The 14091-nt window shown below is 42.0% G+C and overlaps 1 protein-coding gene across 3 annotated transcripts in view; it reads left to right on the top strand.

Moving 5' to 3' along the window:
* LOC143943371 (Fc receptor-like protein 3) overlaps positions 1 to 14091 on the top strand; it is an 89606-nt gene that overhangs the window by 45929 nt on the left and 29586 nt on the right. For all 3 annotated transcript variants that reach the window (XM_077465102.1, XM_077465101.1, XM_077465100.1), the window contains exon 4: positions 8271 to 8531. In XM_077465102.1, coding sequence (XP_077321228.1) covers positions 8271 to 8531 — 261 coding nt within the window. The remainder of the gene's footprint in view (positions 1 to 8270; positions 8532 to 14091) is intronic.

Raw genomic sequence — 14091 nt, 5'->3', positions numbered from 1 at the left:
AAGCTATACAGTGAGATCGGTGCTTGTAACTGTCCCCCCGTCACACCGATCAACCCAACTGTCAACCAAGGGATCATTCATGTGTGCAGTGTGGGCCACAGTGGGCCCTGAACACCCTGCACACATGGATGATATGCCACTATCCTGAAGTCACTTAGTGCTTAGGCCCACAATAAGTAAAATTTGTTTCAGAAAAGGCACAGAAAGAACTATAGCAGATGTTATTTCGGTTTCTACCCTTAAGCAGAACTTTTGAATTCTTGAAATGGCCAACAAATTGTAATGTCAAAACTTTAAAGAGCAAGTGGGTAAAGTTTAGAGCTCATGAACGTTTTTGTTATTGCCGTCTGTGTCCCCACTAGGTAGAGTGACCTATCTGTTTCTCTGACTTAACTGTCCTGGCAAGCCCTGATCCTCCTCTTCTTGCCCCCCCACCAAGTGCTCCCTTAGCAAGCTGTTTGTGCTCACTCCCAAGTCAGCTTTTTGTGTCCATAAGGCACAGTGTATCTCAGCCCCACCCGCTCCTTCCTCATTGGCTAGAATGCATTAGGGTAAAGTACCTGCCTTTAGAACCACTTTCAGCTGGCCATTAGACATATGCACTGAAAAAAATGTGTTCTCCTTTTTTCATTCTTTTTTTGCTTTTTTCGGAAATTCTGAAATTCTAAAATTCTGAAAATTGGGAAATCCGAGAATTTGGATTTTCACATTTCAGAATTTTCGAATTTACGATTTTCAAATTTTCAGATTTCAGAATTTTCGAATTTTTGGATTTCCGAATTCTCGATATTTGAATTTCCAAATTTCAAATTTCCAAATTTTGAAATTTCCGAATTTATTATTATTAGATCGTTATGTTCCATTCCTTTAGATATAGCATTTGTTATTTCAGATCATTCGTAACTTCAGATAAATTCGTACTCGTTACATTTACAAACAGCCAAATTTGAAAGGAAATTACAATACCTATAATTTAATAGTTTGTAATTATTTCAAATTTTACATATTTTCTTTCTTTTTTTCAGATTTTCAAATTTTCAGAAACAAATTCTAATTTTCAGAATTTAGAATTTTTGAATTTCCAAATTTTCAAATTCTGAAAATTCGCAAATTCGTAATTTGAAAATTTGCAAATTCATAATTCAAAATTCGCAAAATTGACAAATTTGGAAATCTTAAAATTCGGAAATTCAAAATTTGGAAATTCAAAATTTGGAAATTCAAAATTCGGAAATTCGGAAATTTGACATTCGGAAATTTGGAAATGCGGAAAGTCGAAATTCTGAATTTTGGAAATTCGAAGTTTCGAAATTTGGAAATTCGAAAATTCATAATTTCGGAAATGGAAAAATTCGGAAATTCTGAATTTTGGAAGTTAACGAATTTGTCAAAATTTGTTAAAAAACGAATTTGGAACTAAACGAATTGCACATGTCTACTGGCCATACACTATTCTGCTGGACAGGCTGAATTTCAATCAGTGAGTTGCCTCTTTAACACAACAAAAGTCGGTCATTTAACCACTTAATAACCGCCCTATAGCCGAATGACGGCTTCAGGGCGGTTTCTTAACTCTGGGAGGCCGTCATATGACGTCCTCCCAGAATTCCGCTCTCGCGCGCCCCCTGGGGCGCGTACTCGAGAGCATCTGTGACCGCCGGGTCCATAGGACCCGGCGCATCATGGATCACGGTAAACGGCCGCTCGTCGCGGCCGTTTACCACGTGATCGCTCCATCAAATGACGGAGTGATCACTTGTAAACAAACCGGCGTCATGTTATGACGCCGGTTCCTCCCTCCCCCTCTCTGTATCGATCGGAACAGCGGAGGGGGAAGAGATCGGTGTCAGCAGCGATGTGGGCTGCATTTGCAGTGCCCACATCGCTGCTCACCGAAAATTAACCCCTCAATTCCCTGCAAATACTCTGCAATACCCTGCCATTACTCTGCATTACTCTGCAATACCCTGCAATACCCTGCAATACTCTGCATTACTCTGCATTACTCTGCATTACTCTGCAATACCCTGCAATACCCTGCAATACTCTGCAATACTCTGCAATACTCTGCATTACACTGCAATACTCTGCATTACCCTGCCATTACTCTGCAATACCCTGCAATACCCTGCCATTACTCTGCATTACTCTGCATTACTCTGCAATACCCTGCAATACCCTGCAATACTCTGCAATACCCTGCAATACCCTGCAATACTCTGCATTACACTGCAATACCCTGCAATACCCTGCAATACCCTGCAATACTCTGCATTACCCTGCAATACCCTGCAACGCTCTGCAACACCCGCCAATACCCTGCAACACTCTGCAATGCTCTGCAACACTCTGCAATGCTCTGCAACACCCATCCATACCCTGCAACACTCTGCAATGCTCTGCAACACCCGCCAATACCGTGCAACACTCTGCAATGCTCTGCAACACCCTCCAATATCCTGCAATGCTCTGCAACGCAATACTCTGCAACGCCATACTCTGAGATACCCAGCCATACTCTGATATACCCAGCCATACCCAGCCATAGTCGGTGATACCCTGCAATACCCAGCCATAGACACCCCCCCCTCCCGCCGCCCTCCGGTGCTTCTACCGACTCGCCAATACTATCAAATCCAGAATCTTTTTTTTTTTATTTCAGGCTTCCCAGCTTAGAGGTGAGATGCGGGGTCTTATTGACCCCATATCTCACTGTAAAGAGGACCTGTCATGCCATATTCCTATTACAAGGGATGTTTACATTCCTTGTAATAGGAATAAAAGTGATCAAAAAAATTAATTTTTGGGTAAAAAAATGTCAAACTAAAATAAATAAAGTAAAATGAACAATAAATTTTTTTTTATTTTTTTTTAAAGCGCCCCTGCCCCCATGTGCTCGCATGCAGAAGCGAACGCATACGTAAGTCACGCCCACATATGAAAACGGTGTTCAAACCACACATGTGAGGTATCGCTGCGAACGTTAGAGCGAGAGCAATAATTCTAGCCCTAGACCTCCTCTGTAACTCAAAACATATAACCAGTAAAAAAAATTAAATCGTCGCCTATGGGGATTTTTAAGTAGCGACGTTTGGCGCCATTCCACGAGCCTGTGCAATTTTGAAGAGTGACATGTTAGGTATCGATTTACTCGGTGTAACTTCATCTTTCACATTATGGGATAAATATATTGGGCTAACTTTACTGTGTTTTTTTTTTTTTTAAGCACAAAACTGTTTTTTTTCCAAAAAAAAGCATTCGAAAAATTGCTGCGCAAATACCGTGCGAGATAAAAAGTTGCAACGACCACCATTGTATTCTCCAGGGTGTTTGCTAAAAAAAAATATATAATGTTTTGGGATTCGATGTAATTTTCTAGCAAATAAATGATGATTTTTACATGTAGGAGAGAAATGTCAGAATTGTCCTGGGTGCTCCAGAACGCCTGATGGCGCTCCCTGCATGTTGGGCCTCTGTATGTGGCCGCACTGTGTAAAAGTCTCACACATGTGGTATCGCCGTACTCGGGAGTAATAGCAGAATGTGTTTTGGGGTGTAATTTGTGGTATGCATATGCTGTGTGTGAGAAATAAACTGATAATATGACAATTTTGTGAAAAAAATCTTGATTTTGCAAAGAATTGTGGGAAAAAATGACAACTTCAAAAAACTCATCATGCCTCTTACTAAATACCTTGGAATGTCTTCTTTCCAAAAAGGGGTCATTTGGGGGGTATTTGTACTTTTCTGGCATGTTAGGGTCTCAAGAATTGAAATAGGCCGTCAGTACTTCAGGTGTGATCAATTTTCAGATATTGGCACGACAGCTTGTGGACTCTATAACTTTCACAAAGACCAAATAATATCCACCAATTTGTACTTATTTTTACCAAAGATATGTAGTGGTATAAATTTTGGCCAAAATTTATGAAGAAAAAATTACTAATCTGCTAAATTTTATAACAGAAATGAAGAAAAATTCATTTTTTTACAGAACTTTCTGTATTTTTTCTTTTATAGCACAAAAAATAAAAAACCCAGCGGTGATTAAATACCACCAAAAGAAAGCTCCATTTGTGTGAAAAAAAGGACAAAAATTTCATATAGGTCCAGTGTTGCATGACTGAGTAATTGTCATTCAAAATGTGAGAGCACCGAAAGCTGAAAATTGGTCTGGTTATTAAGGGTGTTTAAGTGCCCAGTGGTCAAGTGGTTAATCGACTTCTGTCAAGGGGATGTGTTGTAACATTTTTCAAAGATCACCAGCTGCAGCCAATCAGCTGCAGCCACTGATAAGTGTATTCAAACAGCAACAGGTGCTGCTGTCAGAAAACCCTGAATGACCTGAAGATGGATTCCTCCATCCACCTTGTTTGTGCCCGAATGAAAAAAAAACTGTGTATAGCCAGCCTTAGAGAGAGGGAGAAATATTCTGGTGACAGCTTTTGAAAGAAGTATTCTTGCTTCCTAACAAGTCTGTGGGCAGAACATGAAGAGAAATCTCACCCAGGAGATACAGACAGCAAAATAAAGAATAAACCTGATGGGGTCTTAATTCTTCCCATATATTCCAAAAAATAAAAAATCTTTGACTTGACCTACACTTAAAGGCTTATTCTGCCTTTTGCAAATAAATAATAAATGCACCCACATTGATTAATAAAAAAATATTAATTTGTTTTTTTTTCATTAGGGTCTACAAAAGGATTGCAACCACAGTCAGGGTTGAAAAGGCTCATGCAGACTATTGTACTAGCTGCAGGTCTGTAACGAGGTATAGACCTTCAGTTCTGGGGCTGGAGGAAGTATCAATGAGCTACTGGTGTGGTGACATCACTGCACTTGTGATCTATTGAAAACGAAGTCCCTTTGTTGCAGTGACAGAAGGGAATTGCAACACAAAACTCTGCACCCGAGCCTACCCTTTTTGAAGCCAATTAGAGCCTCAGACTCTAATCGTGTGCTTCCAAAAAAAAAAAAAAAAAAAAAACCCCATTGGAATCCACGAGTCCAGCAATTTGAATGTAGATTAGGGGCCAGGCGCATGGATTAGAGTGGTGGCGCCCCTGCGCTCCATATAGACAGGGTGACACTGGCTAAAGCTATTTTGGCTATACTTCTTGGTAACAGGAGTGTAGTTCATTTTGCACTCCTGTGACCCTTTTTAAGCTGACAGTGGGCTAAAGTCAAGTGTTGGCTGATGTCACTCAGCTGGTCCAGGTTTGGGAAAGATCCTGACAATATGGTCGAGATCCACCCAGATGCCTTGACCGTCACCTGGCTCAGCCTCTCAGTGAAAGTCTGAGCCAGACTCTCACTCTCCCTACACAGCCCAGTGCTCCAGTGAGCACTGGAGGGGCAGAACAGACAGCCAGTGACTGACAGCCATGGCTCACTGCTCAGCAGAGCTGGAGAACTGAATGATCAGTGGTGTTTGATCTCTCAGTTCTTACTGCAGAGCTGGCGTGGGAGAGATGCAACATTGCATTGATGCTGCATCCACCTAGGTGGGTGTAAGTGTTTTGTTTTTTTAAGTCCATACTTCTCTTTTAATGATGTGGTTGTGGTGCCATGCAGACTGCATTTACATGCAGATTGCCCTAGGTAATGCCCACATGCGAATGAAAGGGGTCGTCCATAGACAGTAAGGTTTAACTTTAAAGGCCAAACATAGAACTCAAAGCTGGTCATATGTTGATTGAATTTTGGCCATTTCCTGATTAATTGACTGAAATTCGCTCAGTTGGTGGCCCTGTTGACCTCCTCCCATCAGACATCCCTTGATTCATTTGGACTTGAATGCCGCAATGGTTTTTCCGAAGGAATTCCGCTTAAGCTTGTCTTGCATACACACGGTCAGACAAAAGTTATCTGAACTTTCGACCATCATGTGCGCTGTGACATCACAACACAACCGACGACGAGCCGACAAAATGAAGTTCATTGCTTCCGAGCATGCGTTGAATTGTTTCTGAGCAATCTTTTTGCATGTCCGAATTGCATACAGACAATTACATTTTCAGATAGGAACTTTTTTCTGACCGAAAAATAGAGGACATGCTCGCAATCTTTTGCTGGCTGGAATTCCACCAGCAAAAGACCGATGGAGCATACACACGGTGGCATTTTCCGACAAAAAGCTCTCATCAAAATTTTGCTGGCCGGAATTTCCAATCGTGCGTACGCGGCATTAGCTGGTTGGAAAATTGTCAGATGATAAGCGGCTTCATACAATCAGATGCTGCCACTGTTCAGGTATTTTTACACCCAGCAGGGAAAACTGTCAAAATACAATAAGTACAGTCCTACTTAAAGGGGTTGTAAAGTAAAAATTTTTATTTTTTTAAAATAACAAACATGTCATACTTACCTCCACTGTGCAGCTCGTTTTGCACAGAGTGGCCCCGAACCTGCTCTTCTGGGGTCCCTCGGCGGCTGTCTCAGCTTCCTCCCGCAGGTGCTTCTCACGTTAATGCGAGCTCCCTCGCATTGGTGAGAAGCACTGCGGGCGCGCTCCCGTGATACAGCCGGCGGCTATAGCCGCTCGCTGTATCACAAGGCCCCGCCCCCGGCGCGCTGCGTCATTGGATGTGATTGACAGCAGCGCGAGCCAATGGCTGCGCTGCTTTCAATCCATCCACTCCAGCCAATCAGCGGCCAGGCTGAGCGGCGAAGAGGACGGCGGGGGCGAGCGCGGGATTTTCGAGGGGTCAGGTAAGTAAAACAGGGGGAATGGGGGCGCCGGCAGTGTGAGATGTTTTTTCACCTTAATGCATAGAATGCATTAAGGTGAAAAAACATTTACCTTTACAACCCCTTTAAGTAAGAGTGATAATGAGACAGTCACCAAACTTGGTGACAAGGTGTACACATGAGGTTCTCAGCCTCAATCTTCAAGTACCCCCAATGGTTCATGTTTTGGGAACTTCCCTTAGCTAAAATAACTCTTATCAATACCATGTCATTGCTATTGATTTAACGCAGCTGTAAAAAATATAAAGGAAAACCTGAAAACGTGTGCCACAGTTGTGGGTACTTGAGGACTGAGGTTGAGAACCACTGCCCCAAATAATTGTAGTTGATAACAACTCCAATGTTTGGATGAGCTCATTACTACCTTCTAGGGTAGCCACAAAGGGCCTCGTCCTTTCCTTGCCATTATAATGGGGTAGAATTGGAGCATTTTTAATGGTTTATGGATCACAAATAGTTCTCAGATTTGTCTTGTTACCTGGATTTGCCCAGTAGTATTTTTTATGTTTCCTTTTTTATTTTTTAGCTGTGCTCCTCTATCCTCTTTTTTTCCCTGAGACACTCAGTGACCGAGATTGTTTTTCATATGTGCAATGGTGGCTTTGATAAATTATTTATTTTCTGATTGATCTCTTCTGTTAGGAATGATTAATCCATATTTGACAACCGATTTGATTGAAATGGCACATATGGGGAAAATGATTTTTATTTCTTTCAATACTATTAGCCCTTGTACACACGGTTGGACATTCCGACGGAAAATGTCCGATCGGACCGTGTTGTCGGATAATCCGACCATGTGTGGGCTTAATCGGACTATTTCCATCGGAATATCAGACCGACAAAGTTTTAGAGCTGGGCTATAAAATTTTCCAACAACATGATCTTAGCCTGAACGTAGCCCTGTCGTAATGAAATAACGTCATCACGTTCTGAACTTTGTCAGACCGTGTGTATGCAACACAAGTTTTGGACAAAGATTTTGTTGTCGAAATGTCCGACCGTGTGTACAAGGGCTTATAGTTCATGATAATTAGTTATTGATCACATCTCTGTTACCACTATGTAATCTCTTAATCTAACCAATTGTAGGTACCATCGTATTTGCAAACAAAATATTTTGATGCTGCAGAATGATCCAAATGATAAATAATTCAGTGCCCTGGCCGGTTGACTCAATGTGGTGAAATCTGATCCAAAATCGATTAAAAAATAAGTTATGGCTTTTCAATTGTTTGCAGATTTAATTGTTTTGATTGAATCGTGCATTGTTTGGTGATTGTGATGGAATCAAAGTGTGTATGACCACCACAAGTCATGAGCGCTCAGTATGTTTCTTGAGCTGCTTGAGGGTTCTGGTCCACTTTTGCATACAATTCCGACACAACTCCTTCAGTACTGCCACGTACAGCTTCTCCTCCTCTGGTCCTGGGCATTTCACCCAGCTCTATTTTTACTCTTCATTGACTCCTCGTGTGCAACACTACCTTACTAATTATTTCTTATTTTACTTTCAGGCTATCTAATCCTGCAGGCTCCTCTTTATGTGTATGAAGGGGACAATGTTACACTGAGGTGTACTCAGTTTCCTGGGTACGCAGGTAAACTGACTGCATTTTACAAGGACGGTATGGTCATTCAAGATTGGTCACTCGAATCTGAACTACTGATTGAAAATATAGACAACACATCTAATCAGAGGTACAAATGCACAAAACAGGTCCAACGCCATTTATTGTATTACCTGCACACAGATGAAGTGACCATTTCAGCCCAAGGTAAATGTAGAGAACTTAAAGTGACACTAAGCCTAATGTTTAATTGCCATTATCTCTTCTATTTTCATGATCATGCAAATGTATTTAATGTACTGTAGCGCTGCCTCCTGATGAGCAGGTGCAATTGTTTTGTAAAGTGCCTGGAGCCACAGTTGGGCTTCAGGATTATTTCTCTAAATTTCTGGTTTCAGTACCAGTCCAGCTGGGTTGCACTGGGTTCTTCTTGACCGCAAGTGTGTCACTGTCACCGCCGACAAGAGTAGAAACGCAGTCTAGCTGGATGCATTGAATGCCACATAACTCTCGGGAACCAGCCCAGTGGGAGTGTTTTCCTGCTGTGCATTCTGGGGGGTGGTATTAAAGGTACCAACGCCATGTTGGCGGGAGATTACTACTCTGTCCGTTGGGTTCTGGTGGTCCTCCTGACCCAGCCCCATGGCCCCTGGGGTGCGGAACTATGCATCCTGTGTCTGGCATCCTTGCTGGCCCGAAGCGACGCAACTGAATGGATAGGCCCGAGCGAATTTCAGAGTCTACTGATCCAGGGATGGTCTGGTGGTGTCTCATCAGAAGGGAGAGGCCCAGCAACTGAAGAACCCCAGGGGAGGACTCTTTCAGGAAAAGACCATGCTCAAGGCTGGTTTCTCCCAAGGAGCCTGGAGACTTTGTTGAAGGATGCAACCTGGATCAACACTCATATGGTATCGCCTTACCGGCTGAGAGAAACAGGTACCGTATATCAGTTCTTTAAATCTATCCACATCCCTCAGTAACGCTCAAGTGTATCTCACAAGTCTGTGGCAGAGACTTTACTGAGCATCCCATCGGCTGCTAGACCTAGTGATAGAGGTCTATCCGGGGGTTGTTGAATCCAGTTTATTTACTGGATTCTCTTAATACTTTCACCTTGCAATTTAAGTGCCTGAACTCACCCCTAACCCTCTACCCTCCTTTAAGAGACTTTGTTTTTTCTAAATAAATAACCCAAAAGAGGATTCAGTGTCAGTTTCAACATTCTTTGGGCCATTTACCACAGGATCTCCAAGATGGAGAAGCAAACAAGGAGGTAATGGTAAGCCCAAATCAAACCAGCAGCTCCTTCAGGGGTCAGTGCTACAGTAAAAAAGCACTGTTCTGTATTAATTTATTGCAGTTCATTGGTCACATGACATTTCCCAGGCCTTAACCATCCTCAGGGAAAGGTTTGAGGGGGTAGTTTCTAGTACAGGTCCATAGTCCAGATGTCCTCTGCTGCTACAGAGCATACATCAGCACAGAACATCTGGACTATGGACCTGTGTCTGCACGGGGCTGATTGATGCTGTGCCAGTCACATGACATAAAAAAAGGCTTTCAAAATAGAGAATCAAAATAAATAATACAATAAAGTGTTTTAAAGCTTCATACAAATCTATATTTTAAAGAAAATGTTTATTATTATTATTTTTTTTATTTTTTTTTGCAATGACATGGTGTAGGAGGAGTTTTGGTTGCTTGACAATAGTTTTCACTTTGTTCACACTGCAAAGAGATCTAAGGGAGATCTAGGGAAGGTTCTGGCAATCACATAAAAATAAAACTGAAAAATTGCACTTGTGTACCAAAAATTTAAAATAAAAGTAAAAAACATGAAATATAAAAATCCACAACTCCAATATGAGATATGTATCATAGTAACTATACCAGTTTTAGACATTGAACTGCACTAGAAAATTTTGAAAAAAAAAAAAACTTTCCCAAATACATGTACAAAAATAATCAATCATAAACAAGTGCATCCAGAGCTGCTCATAAGGCAGTGCAGCCAGCCCTTCTCTACTGGGCCCAGGCCCCATCAGTTCAAAAGGGGGGTTCAGGCACCTGCTGAGCAAGAGGGCTGGCTGTTTTGTCTTATTGCAGTCACCAATCCTCTTCTGCCACCCCCTGCAGAGCTGCCAGCTTCTCCTCCTATTTCTTCCACTAGTTGCAGTGCAGGGGGATTGGTTCTAGATTCTACCTGTCCAGGCCCCCCTGTGTCTCCCTTTCCCCCGCAGCGCTGTCAGCTTCCCTGCTCTACTCTTCCGGCCAGCCTCTACAGGCACACAGATGGATGCTTCAGGATAGAGAGAGGGGAAAAGGATAGTAAATATGTAATTTTCTGACTCCTTCCTCTCCTGAATGAACACAGTGAGTGATTGGTATCAATCACTTCTGTGTCCTTTTATAGTTGAAGCATAGTAAACTGTATTTACTATGCTTCAGTTTGTGAATGAGCAGGAAGCCTTAGAGCACTTCCTATTCCTATTCATATGTGTATCTGTGGTTGCAGAGAAAGGGACTGATAAATCAAAGTCCTCAGTCACATTCGGCCAGGTGAAGGTCCAGTCGGGGAGGCTGTATGAGGATTTCTAACAGCAGCCCCGAGTGCATCTAGAAGTCCAAATGAATCCTTAAAAAGTCCACGTTACAAATAATGAAGTCCTCTGTTATGTGCTCATATACAGTATCTCACAAAAGTGAGTACACCCCTCACATTTTTGTAAATATTTTATTATATCTTTTCATGTGACAACGCAAATTTACACTAACACACCCCATTAATATTTAAACCGCTGGCAACAAAAGTGAGTATATCTTAAGTTAATATGTCCAAATTGGGCCCAATTAGCCATTCTCCCTCCTTGGTGTCATGTGACTCATTAGTATTACAAGGTCTCAGGTGTGAATGGGGAGCATGTGTTTAAAATTTGGTGTTATCGCTCTCACGCTCCCATACAGTTCAACATGGCACCTTATGGCTAAGAACTCTCTGAGGATCTGAAAAAAATAAATGTTGCTCTACATAAAGATGGCCTAGGCTATAAGAAGTTTACCAAGACCCAGAAACTGAGCTGCAGCACGGTGGCCAATACAATACAGCAGTTTATCAGGACAGGTTCTACTCAGAACAGGCCACACCATGGTCAACCAAAGAAGTTGAGTGTATGTGCTCAGCATCATATCCAGAGGTTGTCTTTGGGAAATAGACATATTAGTGCTGCCAGCATTGCTGTAGAGGTTAAAGTGGTGGGGGGTCAGCCTGTCAGTGCTCAAGCACACTGTATCAAATTGGTCTGCATGGCTGTTATCCCAGAAGGAAGCCTCTTCTAAAGATGCACAAGGAAGCCCCAATCAGTTTGTTGAAGACAAGCAGACTAAGGATTGGATTACTGGAACCATGCCCTGTGGTCTGATGAGAACAAGATAAAATTATTTGGTTCAGATGGTGCCAAAGCGTGTGTGGCAGGATCCAGGTGAGGCGTACAAAGACAAGTGTGTCTTGCCTACAGTCAAGCATGGTGGTGGGAGTGTCATGGTCTGGGGCTGCATGATTGCTGCTGGCACAAGGGAGCTACAGTATATTGAGGGAACCATGAATGCCAACATGTACTTTGACATACTGAGCAGAGCATGACCCGCTGCCTTCGGAGACTGGGCCGCAGGGCAGTATTCCAACATAACAACCCCAAACACACCTCCAAGATGACCACTGCCTTGCTAAAGAAGCTGAGGGTAAAGGTGATGGACTGGCCAAGCATGTCTCCAGACCAAAACACTATTGAGCCTCTGTGGGGGATCCTCAAATGGAAGGTGGAGGAGCGCAAGGTCTCTAACATCCACCAGCTCTGTGATGTTGTCATGGAGGAGTGGAAGGGGACTCCAGTGGAAACCGGTGAAGCTCTGGTGAACTCCATGCCCAAGAGGGTTAAGGCAGTGGTGGAAATTATGGTGGCCACACAAAATATTGACACTTTGGGCCCAATAGGGACATTTTCATGGGGTGTACTGTATTTTAGGGGTGTACTCACTTTTGTTGCCAGCAGTTTAGACATTAATAGCTGTGTGTTGAGTTATTTTGAGGGGGCAGCAAATTTACACTGTTATACAAGCTGTACACTAACTACTTTACATTGTAGCAAAGTATAATTTCTTCAGTGTTGCTACATGAAAAAATATAATAAAATATTTACAAAAATGTGAGGGTTGTACTCACTTTTGTGAGATAATGTATATTAAACCTTAATTAATATTTATTTAAAGTTAAAAAAACTCACATTTGAGAAGATGAACAGCGCTTTTGGTACATGTATAATGGCAGCAGTAGAGCCCTTCTGACACGTTTCAAGACATCCACTGGGGTGCTAGCCCACTGCAGCCATTGCTTTTGTATACAAAGTTTGACCCCAATGATGAGATACAGACCCATGGTCTATCATCAAATTCAGAAGTGTAATTCCGCAGTAGCTTCCTGTAACAACAAGATGACAACGCTCACTATAAAAGATGGATCACTTCCTGTCATGTCCAGAAGACGTAAGAACGTGCGTGTCATGCCTCGATCTGAAGAGAGGACCGTAAACGCGGCACTGATATTCGGTGCCATGTTGACAAAATAAGCCAAGCCTCGTTTTCAGATGCCGAGAACGATATCAAACCTTGTTTTAAATTCACACTAAACATCCTATGAGACTGATCTCAAATAACAGGCAGCTAGTAACCCACAACAGCATGCTATCAGTCACCAAGGATAGGTAATCAAAGGTATAGTGTCACAAATAACAACGAGATCAAACCCATATCGGCAACACCATACTTTTTTGGCCTCTATTTTATGACACATTAGTCATGTGCTACATGAACATAGGATGATAAAAATTACAAAAAATACTTAAAGAGTCTATAAAAATAAATGAATGACAAAAAATCTTAATAGAATGAAAAATTTAAAACAAATAAAAAATGAAAAAATGAAAAAATGAAATGTAAAAACTCTTGCTTATTTTTAAAAGTTGTTTTATGACAGTCCAGCGGGACTGACACTCAACTGGGGTCAACAACCATGAATATCCATAAAACATGAACAATGTCAAACATTATGAGATATGATATTATGGTGAAATAAATGTAAAATTAAAATTAGTAAATAGTAAAAACCCAGAATTCCCGATTAGATTGGTTTACGCCTTGTTGATAAAGGCGTTGATATCCCACTCCACATTCATACCGAACAGGGAGTGTGACTGCAACTCATAGATCCAGAAGGTCTCAAGATGTGAGACCCCACTGGTAATGGCCCCCCTCCAAGGGGGACTGTATCGATCAATAACTAAAAGCTCTGTCCCTTTAGGATCTTGATTGTGGTACTGTCTATAATGTCTAGGTACACTTTGTTTGGTGTCTCCACTTTTAATTAAAGCAATATGTTTATTGACCCGCTGGGTGTTTTCCTTCCTCAATGTGCTCCCCATTTCCTGCTGCCTCTGCTACCTGTTATCCTCCCCATGCATCCTTTCTCAGTGATACTTCCCACCTATTCTTTGTGTACCTTGTATCTGTTGGGCCTTCCTCCATCCCTTACCACCGATGAGACTGACATTCTGGTCTCATTGCTTTTGTCTTCAGGATGAGGGAAGGGGAGATCAGTGAGGTAGCTGGTGAGAGAGTGAGCCAGTTGTTGCCTGCCTAGAGTACATATTGTTTAATTAAGACCTCAAACAGAACCATTTTATAAGGGATTAGTCACTCCTGACTGACTAACATG

Source organism: Lithobates pipiens, unplaced genomic scaffold, assembly GCF_037356315.1.
Source record: "Lithobates pipiens isolate NorthernLeopardFrog02 unplaced genomic scaffold, aLitPip1_a1.2 Scaffold_30, whole genome shotgun sequence".
Lineage (NCBI taxonomy): Eukaryota > Metazoa > Chordata > Amphibia > Anura > Ranidae > Lithobates > Lithobates pipiens.
The sequence above is the reverse complement of the archived record's forward strand: the minus strand, read 5'-3'. Positions and strand labels throughout refer to the sequence as shown.